At 41.5% G+C, this 26,295-nt stretch overlaps 1 protein-coding gene across 2 annotated transcripts in view; it reads left to right on the forward strand.

The window, feature by feature from the left end:
* Positions 1 to 26,295, forward strand: part of PXDN (peroxidasin) — a 139,574-nt gene that overhangs the window by 102,389 nt on the left and 10,890 nt on the right. For both annotated transcript variants that reach the window (XM_019492675.2, XM_019492676.2), the window contains 3 exons: positions 393 to 527; positions 5,403 to 5,611; positions 20,243 to 20,363. In XM_019492675.2, coding sequence (XP_019348220.1) covers positions 393 to 527; positions 5,403 to 5,611; positions 20,243 to 20,363 — 465 coding nt within the window. The remainder of the gene's footprint in view (positions 1 to 392; positions 528 to 5,402; positions 5,612 to 20,242; positions 20,364 to 26,295) is intronic.

The following is a 26,295-nucleotide window of genomic DNA, read 5'->3' on the forward strand; positions in this document are numbered from 1 at the left end:
TATGGACTGTCTTTTCCTTACTAGTGCCCCATATTGTGCAATTCTTCCGCTTCAAAAGTTGTAGAAATTGTCTGAAGTTCCTGTGTCACTCTTTGCAAGTCTCTGAAGTGCCAGCTGTGTCAGCTAGTATTACATCCCATTTTATGAGTAATATTAAAAATATGTAAACATATTTAAATTTAATACTGAGATTGCCTGACAGTGTTTATTTCTGTAGTTTCACAGTCCATATTTTGAATAAAATGTACCAGAAATAAGGCTAGAAGTGATATTATACCACTGTCATGTTTTTCTGTTAATTTTTCAGGCCTGTTGCCCATATTTGTGTCAATACTGACTTGTTTGTAATACATGATTTTTCATGCATACTGTTGGTATTTTTCTTGTTATAGATTATATGGTTCACCGCTGAATGTAGATTTATTTCCTGCTCTAATGGTAGAAGATTTAGTTCCCGGTAGCCGATTGGGGCCAACTTTGATGTGTCTGTTGAGTACACAGTTTAAACGTCTTCGGGATGGAGACAGGTAATTCTTAGTACTGTGGAAAACTTTAAGTGATTAAAAATGAAAAAAATACTTAGTTGCAAAAGTATGTTTAAGCATCTTGTTTCAACAGCTAATCTCCATTTCCTTTTCTTACATGATTCTAATATAGAAATGAAAAATAAAGCTACCACTTCCACTTCTTTCACAAACTTTATAAACTCTGTTTTATCTCAGTTTCATTTCTATATTTGACATCATATAAGAAAATAAATGGAGGTTTGAAACTAAATAAAGCTTTTCAAAGGACCTAAAATGTTAGCTGTTCTGGCTTAATTTTTTGGAATCATAATTCCAAACTGAGGCAGACAAGGTTCTTTGGGTGAATCTGATATCTTTTATTTGACCGACTTAAATAGTTGGAAAACAATTCCAAACTGATGTGTCCATAGGGCCATATGGGATGCACCCAAGGTTGCCGTGGGAGTTAGCTGATTGATTGCAGAGCCATTGGCCATAATCTTTGAAAGCTCATGGTGATCAGGAGAGGTCCTGGATGATTGGAAAAAGGCAAACATAGTGCCCATTTTTAACAAAGGGAAAAGGTATGGCTGGCCTTGCTGGCTGCGGTCTGGCATTGGTGGCTCATGTTCATCTTGGAGTCAGTAATGACTCCGAGATCCCTTTCCACCTCTGTGCTTTCAAGAAGGGAACTCCCCAGCCTGTATGCATGCTGTGGATTCCTTCTCCTAAGGTGCAGCACCCTGCATTTGTCTACGTTGAACCCCATCCTATTCTCGTCTGCCCACTTTTGTAGTCTGTCTAAATCTAGTTGCAGCCTCTCTCTCGCTTCAAGTGTGTCTACCTCGCCCCACATCTTAGTGTCATCAGCAACTTTGGACAGTGTGGTTTCCAACCCCTCGCCCAAGTCGCTGATGAAGATGTTAAACAGTGTGGGCCCTAGGACCAAGCCCTGGGGTACTGCTCACATCTCGCCAGTTTGATTACAACCCATCCACCACTACTCTCTGGGTGCGCCCCATCAGCCAATTTTTTACCCATCCAACTGTGTAGGCATCAATGCCACAGTCACTTAATTTATTGATGAGAATGGGGTGAGAGACAGTGTCAAAGGCCTTCTTAAAGTCTAGAAAGACTATGTCCACAGCAACACCATCATTCAAGGATTTAGTTACATGGTCATAAAAGGCAATCAGGTTGGTCTGGCAGGACCTGCCTTTGGTGAAGCCATGCTGATTGCCCCTGAGCATGATCTCCCCTGCAGGCCCCCCACAGATGTGCTCCTTGATGATCCTCTCCAAGCTTCCCGAGCACCGAGGTTAGGCTTGCAGACCAATAATTACTTGGGTCCTCCTTCCTCCCCTTCTTAAAAATAGGGACCATATTAGCCAGTTTGCAATCCCCCGGCACCTGGCCAGATGACCACGAATGCTCATACAGCCAGGCCAAGGGCTCAGCGATGACCCCTGCCAGCTCCCTCAACAGCCTTGGGTGGAGGGCATCTGGACCTGCAGATTTAAAAATGTCTAGCCCTTCCAGAAGATCCCGAACTACATCTGCCCTGACTAAAGGCTTGATAGAGCTATCCCCAAGATTGTCCCTACCTCTGGTAGGTGGGATATCCCAGTCCCTGTTCAGGAAAACAGAGGCAAAGAAACTGTTAAAAATACCAGCTTTCTTGTCTGGCATGGCCACCAGATTACCATTTGTGTCTTGCAGGGGCCCTACATTGCCTGGTGCCCTCTTCTTGCTCCCAATGTATTTGAAAAAGGACTTTTTGTTGTCCTTAATCCTGGACACTAGCCTGAGTTCCATCTCTGTCTTGGCCTTCCTTATAGCCTTCCTAAACTCCCGAATCTGTGAATCTGATATCTTTTATTAGACCAATTTAAATAATTGAAAAATGATTTTTAAGCAAGCTTTCGGGTTCAAAAACCCTTTGTCAGGCTGAGGACGTTTCTGCAGTCTGTGTATGCTCTTCCTGGATGGAATAAAAAGTAAAGAAGCCAGAGGCTGGGCTGGTATGCATACAAGATAGGCAGTCGGTGAAGATGTAGATTGAGGAGTTAATGGGTGAGAGACAGGCTGGGTAGTGGAGGAGAGAAGGGTGATAAATAGTGGAGAAGTACCTGGGGAGTCAGATCTCAGATAGGTTATAATGTGTCATAAATCCAATGTCTATATTTAGTCCATGAGTTTTAGTGTCCAGGAGACTGATAAAGTGGAGTTCATAGGCTTGTCTCTGCGAAGTGTTTTGTAAATTTCCTTTGAGGATCAGGACAGAGAGATTGGAGAGACAGTAGTTTTCTTGTGAGAAATGTGCCCCCACAGGTAATTGGGTATTCCTGTCTTTGATAGATTTCCGGTGTGCATTCATTCTGGTGTGCAGTTATTGTTTGGTCTCTCCTACGAATTTTCCATGTATTAGTGTACAAATCTGAGATTTAGGACCTTGCAGCAATTTCATGGAATCATGGGAAAGTAGGGCTGGAAGGGATCCTCACAAGATCATCTGGTCCAATGGCCTGCTCAAGGCAGGATAATCCCTGACTGAACCATCCCTGTACTGTGTCTGCTCTTGAAAACCTCTAGAACGGAGATTCTACAACTTCTCTTTGAAGCCTGTTGCAATGCTTGACCAGCCTCAGTCAAGAAGTTCTGCCTAACCTCCAACCTGCATTTTTTCTGCTGAAGCTTGAGGCCATTTCTCCTAATCCTCTTCCCTCTTTCCACTTTATAATTGCCCTTCAGACTTTTGAAGATTGTTTTCAAAACTTCCCTCAGTCTTCTTTTCTTCAGGATAAATAATCTCAGTTGTTTCAGCCTTTCTTCATAAATCATGCTTCCCAAGTTTCTGTCATTTTTGTTGTGCTCTGTTGGAGCATTTCCAGTTTTTCCAGCGTGGGGAGCAAAACTGGATGCAGTACTCCAGGTGAGTCCTTATTAGTGGCTGAATAGAGAAAAAAAAATTGCTTCTCTTTGTTTTCTAAGAGACACTTGCTTTAAACAACTCAGCGTGTTGTTGGCTTGTTTTTGCAGCAAGAACATACTGTTGGTTCATATTTAACTTATGGTTCCCAGGTCCTCTGCAGTACTACAGACTAGCCTGTGGTTCCCAGATCTGTATTTGTGCATGCAGTTATTCCATCCCAAGTGCAGGACATTTCACTTGTCCATTTTTAATTTCATATGATTTACTTTGGACCATTTCTTCAGTTTATTCAGGTCATTCTGGATCCTAGTCCTACCCTCCAGTGTGTTTGCAACTCTACCCAACTTGGTGCCACCCAGAAAATGGCTAAGCATAGACTCAATCCAGTTATCCAGATCACTAAAGAAGATGTTAAAGATAGACAGTAAATCCGGGACAGACCCCTGGGGAACCCCACTTGGTACCTTCTCCCAACTAGGTATTGAGCCATTGATAACAGCTTATTGAGCACAATGTTCCAGCCAGTTGACATTCTACCTTACAGTATTTTCATCTAGGAGGTACAGAAGTGGTGTTTCCCAGAGGTCTGTCTTGAGTCCAGTATTGTTCAACATTTTCATTAATACTGGGTTGTATGATGGGATTGTGCTTAGTAAATTTGTGGATGAGACCAAGTTCATCTAGCCTTTCAAATTCAGGATGGTAACTACATTCTACATTTTCATGCCTTGATCTCAAGGACTAATTTAGACCTCTCAAAATAAGAAGACATGCATCTTCACATATCAACTCACCAGGTGCTCAAAAAACATTTAATGTTCCAAGTAGGGTCCTCCCTGGAACTAGAAGTTATTTGACTAGCATAAATGGGCTATCCATGCTGTATGAATTAACGACCAGAGTAATACCAGACAACGCCAAAGCAATTTTTTATGTTAGCAGATGGGGAAGGAGATGTAATTGTATACTTTTTGCCAAGAAGTTTTTTGTTTTCAGAATTTGTGTGTTCATCAGTAGATTGCAGCAGTCTGATGTATCAGGCTTTTTGAATATTCTGTGGGTTCAAGACCCCTGGCAGATGTTACATTTATTGTGGCAGATATCACATTTACATGTGATACATTTAACGTACTGCATGTTTAACAAATTTATTGCACCATAAAATGGCAACCCAACCACAATTTTACACATGTAATGTAACACATTTTTGTGTAATACATCTTTGTTACTGGTTTGAAATACATTTGTGTGGCATGTTAAGCAGTGCCCTGCAGTCCTGTAGGAAATCTGTATGCAGGGTTCAGGGCAAGGCTGGAAACCAGGGGGTGGAGGGAGTTTTGTTGTTAGCATTGGGCAGGAGCAGCTTCTGGGTCCATTTCATAATTGTCCCATGGCTGATTCCCAGGATGGAGCAGGGGGCAACCCTGTGTCCCAGTGCAGAACCCAAGGATGTCCTGTGGCCAGTCTCAGGTCATGACCCACTGATTGTCAGGATCAGGCATGGGGCAGCCCTAGGCACGTGATGACAGGCTTCTCGCTCACCAACAGTCATGAAATTGGAATCTGAGGTATTTTATGCCCAGTCACCAAATCCTCAAACTTGAGAACTCTGCCATTGTGTGATGCTCTAATAGTTTTGTATTTAAACCTAAAAGTAAAAAATATAATTCCTTTTCCCTGTCTCCCACATGTTCTACCACTTACCTCATCTTGATCCTCTTATGCTAGGAAGATTTCTGCCAGAACAGTTTGTTCTGCATGGGAAGATTGTTGTACTAAAGGCTCCTGGCTAATAGAAGGCAGTATAAAGTTCTCTGTTAATAGTATCCATTTTCCAAATAATAGAACCTTTATCCTTTGAATATAGCATTCCAAGGTCTCTAGCAAAATGCAAGCTATCTGTCATTGTTTTATTATTGTGAAGACCACCTAGGAACTTGCCTTTCTTTTCTGTGAGATTACAGGTTATGGTATGAGAACCCCGGTGTGTTTACTCCAGCTCAGCTCACTCAGATCAAGCAGACTTCCCTTGCCAGAGTTCTTTGTGACAACAGTGACAACATAACCAAGGTGCAACGTGATGTCTTTAAAGTGGCAGAGTTCCCACATGGATATAGTACCTGTGAAGATATTCCTAAACTGGACCTCAGGATGTGGCAAGATTGTTGTGAAGGTTTGTATACAGTGAATGTAATGCTGAATGAAATACATTCATGTATCCCTTGTTTCTAGTTGTTTTTTAATGGCCCTCTTGGACAAGATTTTTAAGAGGTTGGTTTTGTTTTAGTTAGTGCTCAACCTGAAATAGGAAGAATATGATTACAGAAACAAATGTGAAGCATGCAAAAGTACTATTCAACTTCCACAAAAATGATATGCAATGAGACAATCTAGTCAGGTTATGATTTAGAAGTGTAGCTAAGACTCTGAATAGCTGTCAGTGGGTACATGGGCACTCCAGTGCCAGAAGTCAGAATTATTTATTTATTTATTTTTACTGACCCACTGTACTTTTCCTAGCCTGTATCAGTTCCCTTTAGTCAGTGCCTGGCACCTCCACTCCATGTAGCTGTGTAAAGGGTAAAGGAAGGACCAATTATTACTACTTTCCATCTGACTGTAGCTCAGAAGGAAGAAAGCCTCAAGGGGAATGTCCAGATATGCGCATACGTTTGGTTCCCCAGGGACAAGTAGTGGCAGTGCACCTTGCGCTGCTACTTGTCCCTGGGGAACGCCCATGCCTTTGGTGCATGGCAGGTTGCCCTGGGTGGGGTAGGGGAGTCTGGGGCCAGCCTTACCTGGGGTCCTGGGAGCTTCCCAGGGCTGCAGCCGTGGTGATTGTGCCACATGGAGCCTGGCTGGCAGTGAAGCATGGCTTTGGGTCGCCCAGCTCCACTTTTCAGCAGCCTGTGCTGGCTGAGTGTGCATTGCTCCAGTTTTTTTTTTTCCTGTGGGTTTTTTTGACCCCTGGATATCCAGGGGCCAAAAAAGCCACAGGACCCCTCCCTCCCCCCAGTGCAGCGTGGCGAACCCTGGACTGTGCCAAATGTGGTTGCAGTGCCACATACCGCATGGTCGCACTTGTGTGGACATGCCCAAGATGATCTTTCCCTCTATCATATTTTAAATAGTTATTTTTCACATATAGCTGAGGATTAAATACTAATATTTGCTTATTTTGGCATTGGCTTAAGTAACTTCCTTTTTGCTTTTAGGATTTAAAAATTTTAGATTTTAAGACTTTGGAGAAATTTTACCAAAAGCAGGTGAAGACCCCTTACAGTGCAATCAGAGTAAAATATTTTAAAGGTGTTTCATCTTGTGGCATAGCTATCTCCTTCAACAGTGGCCAGTGATACCTTTTTCCTTGTTCAGAAGAAAGCTATATTCCAGATATGTCCTGCTTGTGTATCATTTGATAAACAAACAAAAAGTTGAGGTAGGCCATGACTCAAATGCATTTATTTGATAAATTAGTGCATACCTGCTTTACATCCAAAATGATCATATCAGTCTGTCTCATCAGGGCTACCTCTATGGCCTGTGGAGACTCTATACTCCTTTGGCAAAGACTACTTATGTTACAAAATCCTCTTAAAGACATAAAGTCATCTTGAAGGCCAAAAAAAGAAGCAGGGTGAAACTTGAAGAAAGCAAGGAGAAAATTCTGGTGTTTTAGGGGGACCCTGATCCTCTTTGCATTATAGTTCAGTAATGCTGTTTTCAGATTTGTTAAATGAACACTAGAGGTAGAAGACCTGCTTTGCATCTGAATAATAAATCTTGGCTTTGCTCAAGACTTTTTAAGAAGAATGACTTATGGTAACTGAGAAGTTACTTTGTCCTTCCTTCATGGGAAAAATATTTTGAGCTGAGCAAAACAAATACATTGAGTGACACAGCTATAGGAATTAAAAAGATGGATGATTTATTACATATAAACATCAAGTACAATAAGCACAATTTCAATTCTTGTGTTCTAAATTTTAAACAAACAATGCAATTTAGAAGAAGTTTTGATTGTAGTACTGCTATGAAAAATGAATTTTCAAAGTTCTCCATGCATAAATATTGATAATACATAAAACAAGAAATGGAAAACAGACAGCCAAAGCCTTTGTGGCAAATGGCTTTGGGCTTTGGGTTAGATATTGTGCTTCCTATTATGTGATCAAGTCCCTGAAAAACAGGTAACACTAAGTAGATAGGTCCTCCTTCTGTTTGCTTCTTTTTGTGTCTTAGTCACAGCCTTAATGCCAACACAGTGGTGTTAAGCAATGGAAGTAGGCACAATGATTTTTCAGGGACATAAGCAGAGTGAAATAGGACTGTGTTCAAGTACCTAAGCCACTTAGGTGTCCCATAGGTAGAATGGGATCTTCTTCTTGGAGATCTTTTTTTTTTTTTTTTTTTAACTAGTCTTTCTCATGAAAGATACAACTACACTGGGAGAGCCCTACCTGCAAAACGCTGTTAATACTTGATGGCATTGTTGAATGTGAGTGTTGTGGAGAGAAATTCTGCTCCTCTGATCTACTTAAGTATTCATCAAACCTGATAAATATATTTCTGTGACATGATTCTGATGGTGAATGAATCTCTACCATATTTGTAGTGTTTTGTTGCATAGAGGAAGTGCCTTGTGCCACCTTATTTTATTAACATAAAACTTAGCAGTGGAATTTGTCATAATTTGAATAGACTCTTTCCTAATTCAAGAATGTCAAATGTAGTGCTCAAATATCTGATGTATTTACATGTAGACAAAGGAGCAGAAGTGTGATTTGACTCTTTTCTCCAGAGGGGAGACAATAAGACAAGTTGGGGAATCTCCATTGTCATGTCTAATAGATGATTTACTGGCTTGAATACTGACTTCAGCCAACCCTGAAGATAGCTAAAGTGAAGTCTGGCCCAAAGAGATAGAAAGACATGAGTTCCTGTGTCTGAGAAGCTTTGTGGATGACTTAACATGATGTGTCTGTTATGTTTCTTGTCAAAGATGAGTTGCTTCATGAGAAGCTTGAGTTGTTTGCAGAATACAAGCTGCTGGTTTGATAGAGTTCAGTTAAACTTACCCAAATTCTAACTACCGAGAATGTGTCAACATATTTTTCTTGTTTACTCTTAGACTTAGATGGGCAAAAATTTGAGAAACGAATTCTATGTTTTTCAATATATAACATGGAGAAGAACCTTGAATCAACCAATTGTTTAGATAAGGATAAACTTGAATGTTTGGCCTTTGTTTCCAAAGGAACTCTGCAAGTATTTCTACATACTTTGTGAATGAACTTGAGGCAGACAGAAGTCCAAAAAGCAGATATTTCTATTGGTAATGTAGTGATCATACCATGAACTGCAGAGATTTTCTGTGAGGGGAAAAAGTGAAAGAGCCAGAAGAATGAAGCTTTGAAAATGGTCCTTTGTATGCTGAACTGGTCTTTGGGATATATCAATATGCAAATTGCATATGCTCTAATTGCTTCTTATTGGGCTAAGGAGCATACATTTCTAGGAATTTTAATATAACTCTTGAATCTTTTATAGTATTTATTTTTCAAAACTTTCAAATGGTAATCTATTGAACTTTTAATATCTTTAAGGATATCCAAGCTTTGTAACCATCTCATCTCACAACTATAGCTGTAGCCATGGTATCTGATGCAATGTCAGGTCTGTCTTGTGTCAAATTGAAGGGAGATCAAGAGTCTTTTAAACAATTCAGAGCTGTAGAACCAAGTTATCTCAAGAGACCCAGCACCAGGATGGGTTACATTTTTCTAACTTGATGTAGGTATCTGATACCTTTTGTTAGTCATCTTCTATGTCTTTTGCAATCTGTCTATACACAGTGTGCACAGGTTGAAGGAGTCCTTCATTGATTGCCATTATCTTCCTGTCTGGTAGGGATGAGGGAGTACACCCAATAATTGGTAAGATTTTTTTACTAGCCATTTCCAGTGGAATATCTAGGACATCAGTAATTCCTTTTAAGAACCTGTTGGATTTTTTTTTTAAATAATTGAATGAGGAGGAACATGAAACAACCTCTTCATCCAGAGAAAACAATGATGCTACCAGAGGAAGTTCAGTATGGAGATGTTGTTCCTCCTCAGAAGTATGTTGTTGAGGAGAATCTTGGGATTGAGTATATTTAAGGGCTGGGTTGTGCTGTATAAAATTCCACTAGTGAAGGTGCCATTGGTATGGAATATTTTGAAGATAGAAGATGTTTGAAATAGTAATGACAGTATGACATCTAGTGAGGAAAACCATCTAGTGTAGGAAGACCATATAAGTGGAGATTGTCAATGGATTTCAAGCAACATGTGGACATCTATTTGTCTTATGTCCTGCAATCTAAATTGGTGTCTAAATTGAGTTTCTGCAGAAAAGTCAGCTAGTGTGTATGAAAGGAAACAATATATTTCTGAGGAGATATATGCCATGTCTACACAGCTTAGGGCACAGCAGTGCTAACACATGCTGCAATTCAGGTAGGATACATCACATCTGCTCTATGTATACTAGCACTTAAACTACAAGAAGTATAGCACTGTGTGCTAGGCAGTTATGTGCATTAATATGGCTACATTTACTTTCAGTCTGAGAGGTAATAGACCTCAAGAGAGCCTGCCATATCTCAGCACTGATGTTGCTTTGCACTGAATAGAAATACCCTTAGTCTTTTTGTCATTGTCCCTCTATCTTCTGCTCGGTAGAAGAGTGGGAGCTACTCTTGGAGACAGTCCATGGCCTAGCTTTTTCTGCAAGGTGAAATGTTTGAACGCTGAGGATCCAATATTGTCCAACCTCAGATTTTTCCAACAGAGCTTCTCAGTCATGCCTGCAATCAATTTTATCGCCTGTCTAGATTTTTTCCAAGTTTCTTTTCTATTTTAGTAGGGTAATTAAAATAGAACATATTATTCAAAAGGAGACCATGCCATCCAAAAATCCACATTAAACATGTTACCTGCTCCAAAAGTTAGATGCCAGATTTATGGTTGTTTGCGAAACCTTAATTTTCCTGTTCTTCCTATTGGGAGTTTCCAACTGCATTTTTTAGCCCAAAGGTTGGAAATCAAGTTCCAGGGTATAGTTTGGAAAAGTCTGGCTGATGATTGGCAGGGAACCAGAATAGGCAATTAACTCTTATGCCAAATGCCTGAGAGGTGGGATTTGCTACTGGGGTAGGTCTTGAAGGACAGGTATATAGGCAGAGAGCTTTAATTTTAATAAGAAAATGTGTTGTTTTCCTGACACCTTCTCTTGTGAAAAGTCAAAAAGTGAAGTTGTATGATTTCTTTGCAGTGTCATTACATGACAGTAACCATCCTAAGCAGTGTTTCAGAAATGGACCCTTTCACTATTAGAACTGGAGTCAAAAAAGGCTGTGCAATTGCACCAACACTCTTTTCCATCTGTATTGCAGCTATTCTGCATCTCATTGCTGGCAGACTTCCCTCTGGAGTCAGCATCCAGTATTACATGGACAGGAATCTCTTTAACATCAACTGGTTATGTTCCAAATCCAAAATTACCCACACCTTCATTACTGGTCTTCAGTATACTGATGACTGTGTTGCTTGTGTGTACTTAATTGAAGAGCTTACATATGCTTCTGTAAAGTATATAAAATGCTTGGACTTGCTGTCAACATCACGAAAACAAAGATATTTCACCAACCCACCCCAAACCAACTAGCTGCTCTTCCACAAATTACAGAGGAAAATTCATGAGGAATGATGATAATTTTCCTTACCTAGGTAGCGATCTTTCCCAAAATGTTAACATAAATAACATTCAACACTAGAAAAAAAATCTACCACTGCTGCCTTTGGAGGTCTCCAAAATTGTTTCTTCGAAAATCATGACATCAGGACCCAACCTACACTTCTCATCTACCAAGCTGTTGTCATTCCTACCCTGTTTATGGATGTGAAGCTTCGTTGATGCATCAGAAACACCTGAAAGTCTTGGAACATTACCATCAGTGATGTCTTTGGGAAATCCTTCATATTAATTGGAAGGACAGAAGAACAAACACTAGCATTCTGGATCAAGCAAGCACCACCAGCATCGAAGGTATGTTTATATGGCACCAGCTCCATTGGACAGGACATATCATAAGGATGCCTGACCACTGGGTCACAAAACACATCCTATATTCCCAATTTACTCATGAGCAAAAGAGATTCAAGGACACCTTGAAGGCCAATCTGAAGAAATGCAATATTAACACTGAATCATCCCCGATAGCATAATGATATAGGATAAAGCACCAATCATTTCAAGGAAACTTACTTCACTATGGGGATGGATAGATGAGAGAGATAAAAGGAAAGAGCTATGACCCACTATCACCAGGATCTATTCCTTCCTCCTGGAACTATATGCCATGTGTCTGCAGTCAAACATGCAGATCTTGGATGATCGGACTCATCAATGACTTCCCTTTTTACTGGCACTCACATTGAGGTACTACTACCACTGAACCTCTTTGCCTGCTTCCTTTACTCTATCATTCTGAGCAATCTAAAAAAAGCCTCAGTGTCTGTTGTTACTCTTTGGGCATGTCTACATGTACATTAATGTGCTTTTCCTAAGGCGCATTAAGTTTAGTACCTCCAATGTGAGGTACTAAATTAATGAGCATTAGGCTGGCCTAATGTGAAGTAGTGCAAGCGCACTTTTTAAGTGACACTTGATGTGCAGTAGCCTATTTTACTGCACATTAGCATAATAGCATGTTTTTTATGGACTGCTTTAATGTTCAGTAAAATAGGCTACTGCACATTAAATTGCACATGTGCATGTGTTCTGTCACAGGTAAAGATCCTACTCTTTCCTGTCATGTTAGTTGTTCCCTGGCTTACCTAGCAGGACCTAAGTACTCCCTGGAAATTCACTGTAGAGGTGTTTGATAAAAGTATGCAGAGCTTTTCCTGCCATCTCCCCTTTGACTGCCTGGTAAAGAGTTTTTGTGATTCTTTTTGAGTTATTCTTTAGCCGAGCTTCAACTTTTAACCCCTGGAGGATCATATTCAGGAAAACATTGCAAAAAGCTTTCACTCATTCACTTCACCCACAGGGGTTCTGGTCTTGTTTGTCTTAAAGATGTATCTTTATGGTTGTGCCTGGATTACAGATAATTATCAAAATCACAATTCAGAACCATCCTTATGAGTGATCTTTTGGAATGAGTGCATACTGTAAGGATTTTCAGTAAGCTTCACCTTTTCAGAGCCTAGAGCTGGTTTTGTATCCAAGAGGAAGATAAGTAGAAAACAGCCTTTCAAACTCTGGATGGACATGTGGACAGCTACCTAGTCCTATTGTTTAATCTCCTTGCAGTGCTCTAGCCAGATTCTAGCATTTGGTAAATTACATCTATAGGGGGATATTGGATCAATTTTATTGTGATCTATTTAGATAGTATTCTGATTTTTTTTTTTAAATCACCTCATCTTCATACTATTGTAGTATCATGTTAGAATAATTTGTGAAACTGGAAAAATGTGAATTTAGTTCTATATGAAGTTCCTAGGTTGTCATATCCTCTCAAGTGTTTTAAAGTGAACTCAAGATTAAAGCTTATCACAAAATGGACATATCTGAAGGATTTGCAGGGAGTATAGTCCTTCCTGGGTTTTGAAATTGATATCAATCCTTCATCAAGGATTTCTTCAGATGACTACCTAATCTAATTGTCCTACTCCAAATGGAGGCCCATTTCTCTTGGATGGAATATACCCAAGTTGCTTTCAGCAAGCTAAAACAAGCTTTTACTTTGGCCCCTTTAACAATGCACTTGGACATCAATATGGAAGCAAATACATTAAGTCTTCTTTGTGGAAGCAGATACATTAGGCTTCACAGGCAGGACTGTCCAGATGGGCTTGTGAAGCAGTCTGGCTGTTGCACCTGCTACTCCCATATGTTGACATTCTTGTAGAACAGCACTGCAATATATGGGAGAAGAAACTACTACCCATCAAGTTCACGGTGGAGTAATGGAACAATCTACTCAAAGTCTCTTGCTTAGGTCCTCCCAGTCATAAGAACCCTGAACACTTGCATATTGCAAGAGGCCTTAATTACAGGCAAATCTACTGGTTTCAGTTTTATCCTGGTTTTATTTCATACTTGTGTACTCTCAGGGCACAAAGAATGCCAAAAATGCTCTCTCCTGCAGAAGAGAATGGCATAAAGTCCTTCTCAAATCTGCAAACCCTTTATGACTATTTAGTAGGGGTGCACCAATAAAGATTTTTTTTTTTTTTGGCCAATACCGAGGGCCGATTAATAACCAGCCGTATTGGCCAATATCAATCCGATAGCCGATATGCAGCCTGGCAGCTTGAGAGCAGCATCCAGCCAGTAAGTCTGTTGCGGAGAGAGGTGTAGGGGAGGGAGGGGGAGGGGGCTGATTGAGGCCCCCATGGTGAGGAAGGGATAGGGGCAGGGGCAGATACTGTCCAGCCAGGATGGTGAATGGGTCCCCAGGGCTGGTCACGGGAGGCACATCCAGGAGGGGGTGGGGGCGGGGTGTCCGCAGGCTCGGGGCCAGAGGCTTTGCTGGCCTCTGCCCAGCGGGGGCTCCTGCCTCTTCCCCACTCCCTCCCTCACTGTGGGGGCCTCAATTGCCCCCTATGTCCCTTCTTTCCCACAGATTTACTGTGCAACTATGCAAGTTATTTAACATAGATCTTAACTCTACACTCACATATTTTGGGGTCTTTTGGTTTTTAGGGTTTTTTTACAAATTACAAGATACCAACACCTATTATTACTCTATTCTGCTTCAGGCTTCCAGTACCTACACCACCTGAATTTCTCAATCATTTTTGTCAAGTTTAGTAGGAGCTTGAAGACCACGTGTAGACAGCCAAGAACATCTACAATTATTAGACTGACTGACACAGATCATACCCTTCTGGATTTGCATTTGGGAACCAAGTGTGATTGTCTACATGAATCCTTAGCTTTACATGTACTTCAGCTAAATTTGCTTACTGGTACCTGGAATCTTTCCAGATTATCCAACGGGTATTTAGGCATGTTCAAGATCTGCCTGTCGGGGACAATGAAATTTGTACTGTTTTTTTCATGTATCAGTATTGAAATCCATACCAGAAAAAAAAAAATTTCCTGGAACTCTTTAGCACTCCTCTCCCACTGTTTAGAATTTGGGGAATGGATGAAGTTCATCCTTGAATTGATTTAAGTAAAGCTTTGGTGCTTTATTCATTTGAGAAATCTACAGAACTTGTTCTTCAGACTTGGGTTCTGGTTCAAAGTCCTGGATTTCAATCCTTCTTTAACCACTAATCCAGGAGGCCAAGCTTTCCTTGTTTTTCCCTATCCTCAATACTCGCACTCGAAATAAAAAGCAGGACACATGCAAGATATGAGAAGAGCAGTTGAAATTAAACTTGTTAGTTTAGAAAAAGATCTTAGTTCATTTCCTTTCCCTCTGGGCTGTGAGTATTCAGATTTTCTGTGTGCAGTGTGCTCCATGTCCATGCATTAAAAAGTACATAGTTTACTTAGCTGTATAACACAATGAGAGTTCCATATATCAGTTATCTGCATAACATTTACATGCATAAAGTACTCAAATCTATAGTATCTTTCAACATCACCATCTACTTTGTAACGCAGTTGAACTCTGTTTCATAATTAGTGCCAAAAATGGTGAAGGGGTGAAGCAGCTGTCAAAAGTTGTAGACTTTTGACAGCCCTGAAAATGACAGGGATACTTAGTTTCAGGACTCCTATCTCCCCTCATTATCAAGACTGAATATCTCCCTATGCTGATTAGCTCTCCTCATTTCAAGGCTTTTAATAGTGCTATTGTATTGAAGACAGTCCGATGATATGATAGAAGCAAGATTTGTGAAGTGAGGCAATATCTTTTATTGGGAAAACTTTTATAGCTGGGGGACATAGGAAAAAATTTTTCCCAGTTCAAGTCTGGGGAAGAAGTCCGTGATGGGGCGGGAGAGTGTTCGCAGCTGGCACTTTCCCCCTCAGCAGCAGGGGCTTTGGCAGTAGTTGACTTCCCCTGCCTCCATGGAGACAATCCTTGAGGCAGAGAAAAGAGAACAGAGGAAGGAAAAGGAAAGAAATCCTATCTTATGGATTACTTTCCCCTGCAGAGAGACCTGCAACTTATGTGGGTCTGTGGCTCAAGGATTGGACTCAAGTCACAGTAAGGCCCATCAATAAAACATGGTACAGATCAACTTCGAATTGAGGGATTGCTGCTGCCGATGACAGAGACAAACGATAGTTGTGGACACTCTCCATGTGCCGCTGTCGGGAAAAGCAGTGGTGGTGGGTGCTTTCCCTGTGCAGCCATGGGGAAAGCAGTGGTAGCAGTGTCTGAATCTTACTACCAACTCAGCCCCACAAGTGCAGGCTGGATAAAATGGCTTTGGCTACTGTTGGTTGCTGGCCCCTGTCATAAACCAAAAGGGCTTCGGCAAGTACAGAAGATGTTGTCCATCAGCTTTATAAAATGTTACAGGACTGACCCTGATTTATAGAATCATAGAAAATTAGTGTTGGAGGAGACCTCAGCAGGTCATCTAGTACAACCCCCTGCTCAAAACAGGTCCATCTCCAACTAGATTACCCTAGCCAAGGCTTTGTGTTGCTGGGTCTTAAAAACCTCCAAGGATGGGGATTCCACAACCTCTCTGGGTAACCTGTTGCAGTGTTTTACTACTCTCCTAGTGAAAAGTTTTTCCTAAGATCTAACTTAAACTTCCCTTGCTGCATCTTGAGACCACTGCTTCATATTCTGTTATCTGCTGCCACTGAGAACAGTCTAGCTCCATCTTCTTTGCAACCACTCTTCAGGTAATCAAAGGTTGTTCTTAAATCCCATCTCAGTGTTATCTTCTCCATATTAAATAAGCCCAGTACCCTCAGCCTCTCATCAGAAGTTGTGTGTCCACCTAACCATCTTTGTTGCCCTCTGCTGGACTCTCCAACTTGTCTACAACCTTTCTGTAGTGGTGGGCCCAAAACTGGACACAGTACTTCAGATGTGGCTTCACCAGTACTGAATACAGGGGGAAGAATCACTTCCCTCGATCTGCTGGCAATGCTCCTACTAATGCAGCCCAGGATGACGTTAGCCTTCTTTGCAACAAGGGCATACTATTGGCTTATATTCAGCTTATTTTCCACTATAACCCCCAGGTCCTTTTGTGCAGAGCTGTTGCTTAGCCAGTTTGTCCCGAGCTATATTGGTGCATGGGATTGTTCTGTCCTAAGTGCAGGGCTTTGCATTTGTCCTTATTGAACCTCATAAGATTTCTTTTGGTCCAATCCTCCATTTTGTCAAGATCTCTCTGAATCCTAGCCCTACCCTCCACTGTACCTACTACACCCCCCAGCTTGGTGTGATCTGCAAACTTGTCGAAGGTGCACTCCAACCCATCTTCCAGGTCATTGATGAAGATACTGAACAAAACTGGCCCCAGCACTGACTGGGACATTCCACTTGGTACCAGGTGCTCACTAGACCTCAAGCCATTGATTACTACCCTTGGAGCCCAAAGATCTAGCCAGTTTTTGTCTCCTTTACAGTCCATTAATTTAACCCTTACTTCCTTAGCTTGCTTGCGAGAATGTTGTGGGGGACATATTAAAAGTCTTGCTTAAATCAAGGTATATCACATCCACTGCTCTTCCCACAGAGTCAATCATCTCATCATAGAGGGCAATCACGTAAGTCAGGCATGACTTACTTGCCCTTGGTGAATCCATGCTGACTGTTCCGAACCACCTTCTTCTCCAAGTGATTAGAAATGGATTCCTTGAGGACCTGTTCCATGATTTTTCCAGGGACTGAGGTGAGGCTGACCAATCTGTAGGTCCCCACATCCTCCTTCTTCCCTTTCTTAAAAATAGCCACTATATTTGCCTTTTTCCAATTGTCTGGAACCTCTCCCAATCACCATGAGTTTTCTAAGATAATGACCAGTGGCTCTTCAGTCACATTGGCCAGCTGCCTCAGCCCCATGGACACATTCAGCTTTTCTAAATAGTCCCAAACCTGTTCTTTTACCACTGTTGGCTGCTCACCTCCTCCCCAACCTGTGCTGCCAGATGCAGTAATCTGGGAGCTGCCCTTGCCTGTAAAGACTGAGGTGAAAAAGGCATCGAGTGGGGCATGAAAGGGCTTCAGCCCTTTTTACATCATCTGTCTCTAGATTGTCTCCCCAATTTAGTAAAGGACCCACAATTTCCCTGATCTCTCTCTTATTGCTGACATACTTGTAGAAACCCTTCTTGTTACCCTTCACATCCCTTGCTAGCTTTAACTCCAATTGCACTTTGGCCTTCTTGACTTCATCCCTGTGTGCCTGAACAATACTCCTATGCTCCTCCCTAATCATTTCTCTAAGTTTCCACTCCTTGTGAGCTTCCTTTTTGTGTTTTAGCTCACTGAAGAGTTCCCTGCTAAGCCAAGCAGGTCTTCTGCCATACTTGCTAGTCTTCCTGCACATAGGTATGGTTTGTTCCTGTACCATGAGTAAGGTTTCTTTAAACTATAGTCAGCTGTCCTGGACTCCTTTCCCCATGAGACTGGCCTCCCAAGGGATCCTGCCTATCAGTTGCGAGTGAGTTGAAGTCTGCTGTTCTGAAGGCCAGGGTACTTACTCTGAAGCATCCCTTGTTTCCTTTACTTCTGCAGAATTATACATCTGTAGAAAGTTGCACCATGAGGTTGTCCCTGTATAACTTAATTTTTTATTAATTTTTATTCATCATATTTTTTCACCTGCTCTTCTTTCTAGTTAAATTTGTTCTGTAGTGTTTGCTGTGTCCCATCTATCTCAAGCTGTGAACACATGAGAGTGCTGAAGCTGGAGGCATAAACCTGAAGTGAATTCCACTTGGTAGCTGAACGCAAATTAAGTAGGCTGGGTATTTGAAAGCATGGGTAACGAACAGGTTTTGCACTGAAATTTAGACATTCGAAAGCTTGAAAAATGAAGTTCTGATTTGTTGGGACAGGGCAACAATTTTCAGAGATTGTGGCCTGTTTACAGTCTGGCATCATGAATTAACCTGTTTATGTGATAACCATGGCCTTAGGCAGACTAATTTAGAAAGTTAGATCTTATAATGTCCTCTTTGGGAATTCCATCCTCCATAATCTATTCTAGATAAGATAAATCCTTTATGTGCTTCTAAAGTTTTTGGGGAGTCTGATACTAATTATAAACATGGTGGAATACAGGATAAAAATTAAGAAATACATGCAGGGGAGTTCCTATTTCCATATAGTTTAGAGCAGAGGTGGGCAAAATGGTGGATCCAGTCAGCGACCAGACTCTTTCCCAGCAGCCCATGCCCACGTGGCTGGGGCTGGGTTCCATGGAGACCTGAGCAGCAGCCACACTGTGATAGCACGAGGCCAGGGTTTCCATGTAGGCTGGCCCCAACAGCACTGGCAGGGCATGGAGCAGGGTGCAGGGCTGCTCCAGAGTTCAGCTGGGATCTTGCATGTGAGCCAGAGCCAAGGCAGAGCCATGATCTGTAGCCTGCATGCCCCGGGCAGAGGCGTGCGGGCAGCAGATCGCAGTTTTGCAACGGTTCCTTGCAGTGATGACAGTGTGGTCCAGAGCCAGGGCAAAGCCGTGATCTGCTGCCTACATATCCCTGCCTGGAGCATGCAGGCTGCAGATCGTAGATTTGCCCTGGCTCTGGACTATGCTGTCACTGCCGCAGGCTGGGCTCTAGAGCACCTCCCTGGCCTCTGGTGTGCCTTGCTAGCAGGGGTGGTGTCAGGGGAGGGGCTGGGGGGCTATAGCAACCCCAGAATTCCCCGTAGCCACCCCTCAAAGTGGCGCTGCTGCCCACCCTGCACAGGTGGCAGCAACTGATTGTACCCCACTTCCACCGGCAGGATACCCACCTCAGTGCCCCCACCAGGAAGAGACTGGCACTGCTGCTGCCTGCTAGAGCTGCTGGGGCCAGTCTCCACAGAAACCCTGGTCTTGCACTCTCACAGTGTGGCTGCTGCTGGGGTCTCCATGGAAACTGGCCCCAGCCACGCGGGCAGGGGCTGCTGGGAAATGGAGTTCATTGCTGGCTGGATCCAGCCCATGGGCCAGACTTTGCCTGCCCCTGCTCTAAAGATACTTCAAATACAGAAAATGGTCCATTTTAGCCGGGAAACGGCCAGGAAATAGATTTTCCTTTTTCGAGCTCCCAGTTAGGCAACTCAAATCTGGGATTTGAAAACTTTTGTCTTGCGTTATTAGTAAACAGAATTATGATTTCACAAGTTTTTGCTAAAGTGATATTGCTATACAATTCACTCTATCCTCTTCTATCTCCCTTAGGTATGATACACTAACTGAATTAAAAAGTAGTAAAAACACTTTTTGTAATTGAATCCACACAGTTAGAAGATTTGATGAGTGCCTTTTCACTTAGTCTCTTCTCAGGGTAGAACTATGCTGTTAACAAAATTACAGCCTTCAGAAACCATATATTGTTCTGAATGATTCAAAGTGGTATTCTATGAATTATGGAAAAGGTAAATATCACAAAAGGAGAAATGTTTTTCTTCTATAAGGTAAAAACTTTTTAAAAGACCCCTCCCCAAAAAACAGGCTATTAAAAAAACAACAGCTTTCAAGCAGAAAAAATATTGGAGGAGGAGTCAAAGATCCATTTTATGCTATTCTTGAAAAAGAGACATTTCAGATGTATTTTATCATTATTTGCTAGTTTTGTTTCTAATATGTACTTTGTCGTCTAATTTCAGATTGTAGAACTAGAGGACAGTTTAATGCATTTTCATACCACTTTCGGGGAAGACGCTCTCTTGATTACAGCTTCCAGGAGGACAAGCCCTTAAAGAAAGCAAAAACACTAAAAACAGTAAGGTAAGGGTATATATAATGCAAAGTATGGGAAAAGATTTATTTTTTCAAGTAAGGAAAGCTGAATGATTTGTTGTAAAGGCAGTCTCTAGTCCATAGGTTTTTTGATAAATTTCATTTTGACAGCTCTAAATATTCAGCAGCAGCAGTGCTCACCTTCCAGCTCAGCATCAGTAATAATAATAATAATTATACTAGTAATTCAATCCTAGTTTTTTTTTCTTTCTCAAAAGAAATGTGGACTAACAAAGGTAAAGAAAGTAATTATAGGTCTTTGTTATCCACGTGCCAGGAACACATTCAAACTCCTGCTGTTCTTATAATGATCTAAGCAGTGAGTTTTATGTAGTCTAGCCTCTCTCTCCCTACATGTCACTTAATTAAAATTTAGGCCAGGCCAGACACTGGGGATTACAGAAGAGAAATCAGTAATAATGGATCTTTTCAGAGCAGGGACTGGGGAGAGGTGTGTTGTCAAGGTGATGGTTGTAGCTTCCTGATCCTTAATTCTCTCCAGCACTGATATAAGTTAGAGAAGCCTACAATCTGTTCTAGTCTGACAGCTGGTAATGGCCAGAAGGGGCCATACCCTGATTACATATTACTAGAGTAAAGTGGAATCTGCTTTATCCTGACATATCCTTTCTTTGCCTTACTCTGCTGTGGTACACTGGAGTCAGTCGATGCAGGAACCATATCTGTCTGCTTTATGTCTGAGACCTGTGCTTTATGCCAAGGGAATTTTCGGACTGGCAGTGGCAGCAGATTTTAGCTCCTTCGCAGTATCTGGAGCTGAGAGGAGGACACTTCGCTTTTGTGTGTTCGTAACTGTAGGAGGGTGTCCAGTCCTTTGCATAGTAAAAGCCCATCGTGTCTCCTTTCTGTCAAGAAGTTGTGTTCCTTGTGGCCTAGATACCACATGCTGCATCTGTTAAGCAAGCTTCTTCAATTATAACTCTATTAGATGATAGTGGTTCCCAAGAATCTTACCTTTATATGGCCCCTTTTAAGGAAAAAAATTCCAAATTTTTTAGTGTATAATTCAACAATAAAATCAAGCCTTGACCTCTTCACTCTTCCTCAGAGGTGTTGGAATCCGCTCAGACTGAAAGAGTAATCAGAATGAAACAGATTTTTATGTGGAATTTGCAGTATATCGTTTGTATTTTATATGCATACATCTGAAAAACTTTTGTCAGATTCTCTTACACCTGTTAGGCACATGGTAAACTTAGCTGCCAAATGGGTGTGGACAAAAAGAAACTTGCAGCAGCTTCAAAAGGGGAGGGGAAGTTGCTACTTAGGAGCACCTTGAGCAGCTGATACATTGCACCTATTATGTGTACATGGCCCTATCTATAGCACTAGATGTGTAGCAGAACCACTCAAACTTTAACCCTGCTTCATCCAAGGTCAAAGCTGAGGTGATTTACCTCACTTGTATCACTCTGGAACCATGCAGACATAGCAGTTGCAATGTAACCGCTGATTCACGTTCTCCAGTCATAGCTCCCTGTCTCCTTTTGAAGCCACGCCAGGTGAGCGTTTGCCTAGACCCAAGTATGATTCTCTTTCACCCTGCTTCAGTCCCTGAAAAACTGTTAATATAGTGGGTATGTCCTCCTCCTCACTGCTAGGAGCTCAGATTTTACAAGAAAAATGACAGTCAAGCTATATTATTCTGATCCTTTCAATTCATTTCCTTCTTAAGCTGAAAATTCAGTAAAGCAAGAGAGTGATCCCAGCTTGCTCCAGTTCGTGCTTTATCTTAATACTTCGATGGAAGCTGTACTCAGGAAATGAGAATACAGCATAGAACAAAATTAAAAATACAGAACATTTTCTGAGCATACGTTCAGTTTTTACCTATAATAATCTGTAAGCCAGAACAACTGTTACAGAAAATTAGTAAATGCAAACAGGAATCAAAACAGTGCTTACAGGTTTGATTTGTGCTAACTACAAAATGTATGCATCTCAGGTCCTTGGCTCCTTGAACAATCTTTTAAAAATATTTATATGTTTTTAAATAAGCAATCTTTCTCCTTTCAGTTGCTGCTAGTGAAGGGTAGCTTAGTCACAGCAAAAAGTAAAAAAATCCAAATTCTCCAACAGAGCATTTTAGCACTTCCCACTATCTAGCCAGATAAATTTATCTTCCTTGGAGAGAAGTTATATTTGATGTAAATTTGGTCTTTCTATTTGCTGTGCATACTTTAGTCTTTTAATAATAAATCCCCAGTGACAGGTAGACATAGAATGAAAAAGACTCTGACCCTAAAGAATTCATCTTCTGGAGGATAAGGATAAAACGGGTTGTTTTGAGATGTCTAGTTGAAGCAACAACGTAAAAAAAGTTCCTTTCTCATTTGTTGTTGTTTTTTAGAAAGCAGTGAATTGAAGGGCCTTGAATGGCGCTTTGCTGGCATAGGTGACTGGTAGGGAGTGCACGGGGCTGCACATGCCCCTCCTGACAGGGCCAGTGTCCACCTGATGGCCACACTGATGCTGTCAGCAGTGCTGGTGTCCCTCCTGACAGGGGCACTGCCGTCGGCAGCTTCTGCGGGTGCCTCCTCCAGATTCAGGAGCACCAGTTGCTTATGTCTGCTGGCATGTTATAGCACTAGCTACAGTACACTGCCCCTCTACAAAAACACTTATTCCAACACCAAACAAAAATACTGTCACTTCTATAGCTGTATATACCTGATCAAGTTAGAACTACACTAACATATATCCAGTGATGAAATAACTTCATTGAGAGCTGGGAGGTTGCCCCACAGTGACTCTGTCTCATAATATTGCAGCAGCTTTCAAACCAAATATAAATATAAAAAATATTAAGGACAAATTATTAAGAATAAAAAATACTCAAACACTGTAACTTCACTTCATTGATTGCTGGAAGTTGTACTCAATTAGACAAGCACTATAGACTTTCAGACTCTTGTGAGTAAACTTTTATCAACATATTAAAATTCCCATAGCATAATTAATAATGGACAGGTTAAAGATCCTGGTCCTATTTTATAAGAATATAAAGTTGCTGAGTCCAATAAAATGAAAGTCAAAAGAAGGAAAAAAAAAAGAAAGAAGAAAAGAGTCTTCTGAACATTTGAAAAAAATAGCAGTAGGGAGGAAACAACTAGGCAGGAATTTCTCAGGTTGCTAAATGAGAAGCTATGTTTATAAATCAAGTTCTAAGGATATATTGATCTCTAGTATCAGGGCCTTGTTACATGGTAATTTTAGGCAGCTCTTGGAGCTCTTAAACCCAGAACTGTCCACATATTAATACCTGAAACTAGTTTTAAGCACTGTTTAGGTGGTGTAAAATTAAACCATTCCAGCCTAGGTCTATCTCTGATGCATGTCACCCCACTTGCATCACACTGATGTGTAGCCACCCCACCCCACCCCACCCCACCCACTCCTCCTCTGCCCACTGGCCCAGATTGGGCCCCTGCCTCATCCCCCACCCTCTACAGCACCCTAGGCCCCCACTCACTGGCACCCTGCCTACTTATTTGTGGGTGCCTGCAATATCTGTTCTGGGGGAGCAGGCAAGAAAGGGTTAACCTGCCTGCCTGGCTGTCCCAGCTGCTGCTGTCTGGGCCAGCCTCAGCCCCTAGAGAGCAGCAGCTCTGTGGAGGCAGGGGGCCAGGCAGGCAGGTTAACCCTTTTCTGCTTGCTCCCAAGACAGTACAGGCAGCCACAGGTAAGTGGGGGTGGGGCAGGGGAAGCCCAGAATGGGGGGAGGGGGCAGAAGGGGAGGGTTCTTACTTTTCAGTCCTCCAGGTCCCTGCTGGCCTGAAAGTGTGAATGCTCCAAACTTGAGCAAGGACACCAATACATTTTTGAGCAGTTCACAAAGGATAACAAGGCCCAAAGAATGGTGTTACTCATAGAGATATCTGTCCTGTAACATCTACAGTCCTCTCATGCAGCAGTCTAATCCAGAGGAATTAGAATAGTAAATCTTTTATAAGGAGAACATGATACAGTACTGCTGGGAGAAATAAAAATCCCTATCTGCAGGAATGGAATTTACTGCATTGAAGTGCCTAGGACAAGCATCTCTAACCTGTTTCCATAGAACAGTCACTTCTTATCAAAAGCATGTGTCGGAGTTCCCTCTACTCCCTTCAACAGCTGAATAACACTCTTTGGAAACGATAGTTTATATGGTATTAGGAAAATGTCAAATACTGCTTTTGTTTCTTTTAATGTGTTTTTGTAGTTGGAAGCTGGGGGAGGGCTAGACTCCTGTGATTAGCCAGCTCTGAAGACCACAAAAAGTATTTTAAAACAGGGGTCCTCTTCTTGAGGCCCCGCCTTGCATGCTATAAAATCTCTATGTCCTGTTGAGCCACCGCTGCCTCCTAGGTGGGAGAGGACGGGCTTGGATCCCTCACCCTACCCGATTGGCCCCAGGTGCAGTGGGCAGGGCTTAGTGGTGGGGAGCCCTGGGACCCCACTCACCTGAGCACTAGCAGCGTGGAGACTCACTTGCAAGATGGAGGCTGCGGGGCTGGGTGGGGTGGGCTCGTCCCTGCCACACTCCTTCCCCTTCCCTCAGTTTCAATTGAGTGAAATTATTGTTTAATTTTGATTTGGAAACAGAGCCTAAAAGGCTACCAAACTTTGATATTTTCTTAATTGAGGAAAAGTACTGTGCATTTTGTACAGTGTAAATAAAGATAAGGCAATATTCATAGAAAATTGTCCTTTAGCAGCTACTTGTTACTTTTCATACTCTTTGACACATTTTAATTTGCATTCTTCTTCTGATCTGGGTAGAGCATTTTTTCTGTCTGCCTCATTTTCAGTAATCAGAGCAGGTGGGGAAGATTAGACCATTTGTTGTTAAAAAAAAAAAAATAACAGCTGGATTACTTGAATTCTGACATGTTAGGCTGCTTATGTGAAGAGGGCTAATTTAGATTAAAAGAATGTGAAATCTAATGGGGTGGAACACATACCAATTAGTGTTTGTTTTTAATGTAAACAGAATAATTTTTAATCATACATTTTGTTTTGCAAAATGATTCCTCACCATCCATTCATGTTGTAAATATCTCCTAGCTTCTGGGGAAAATGTTACTTATCCAGAAATGTTTGGTGATGTGACCCTACTGCATGGTCTCTGAGCATTTAATGTAGTAATTTGTTGAATGTAATTAATACTAGCTATATTTTAACTGTATATTTTTTCCAAATAATATACTAGTACCAGAGGCAGCAAATTTCCACAATGGCTTCGGGTGTCTTTTCATTGAAGATTGAACTGATTAAAATTATTTAATAATGCAGATGTGTCAAATGATGATTTTGCCTGTGCATCAGGCAATAGATAAGTGGCTCTAAGTTATTCTGCTGTATAAAATAATTTGAATTCACATGTTACTTAGATTGGAAACAGGCATATATAAAGCATTGCTTTTTGCTTTGTAGCATGTAAACTAGCTTTTTCCATTTTTAAAGACTGTGGTTTTTAGGCACAGGTGACTTTTTTTCTGCCTATTCATAGGCAGAAATTATAACACAAGTCTAAATGCAGTGCTGATTACAAATAATTCATTGGTAAGCTTTCATTCTGGGGTTTTTTTTCAGCTTAGCTATTTCACTACTACTTTTTCTCAGTGCCTCATAGTATATATCCTGGGAACTGCAATGAAGACAACTATTTTCTCTCCTAAACATAGAATCATAGAAAATTAGGGCTGGAAGGAACCTCTGAAGGTCATCTAGTCCAACCCCTTATGTGAGAGAGGATTGTCCCTATCCAAACCATACTGTACAAATCCTTGTCTAATCTATTATTAAAACTACATAGTCAACTGTTAAACACCATTATGTGGCGTAGCTCCCTAACCTGCTACAGGTAAAGTAGGGGGACAGTGAAGGGTGTTACTGGTAGGGTTAGTGGGTAAAA

This window comes from Alligator mississippiensis, chromosome 1, assembly GCF_030867095.1.
Source record: "Alligator mississippiensis isolate rAllMis1 chromosome 1, rAllMis1, whole genome shotgun sequence".
NCBI lineage: Eukaryota > Metazoa > Chordata > Crocodylia > Alligatoridae > Alligator > Alligator mississippiensis.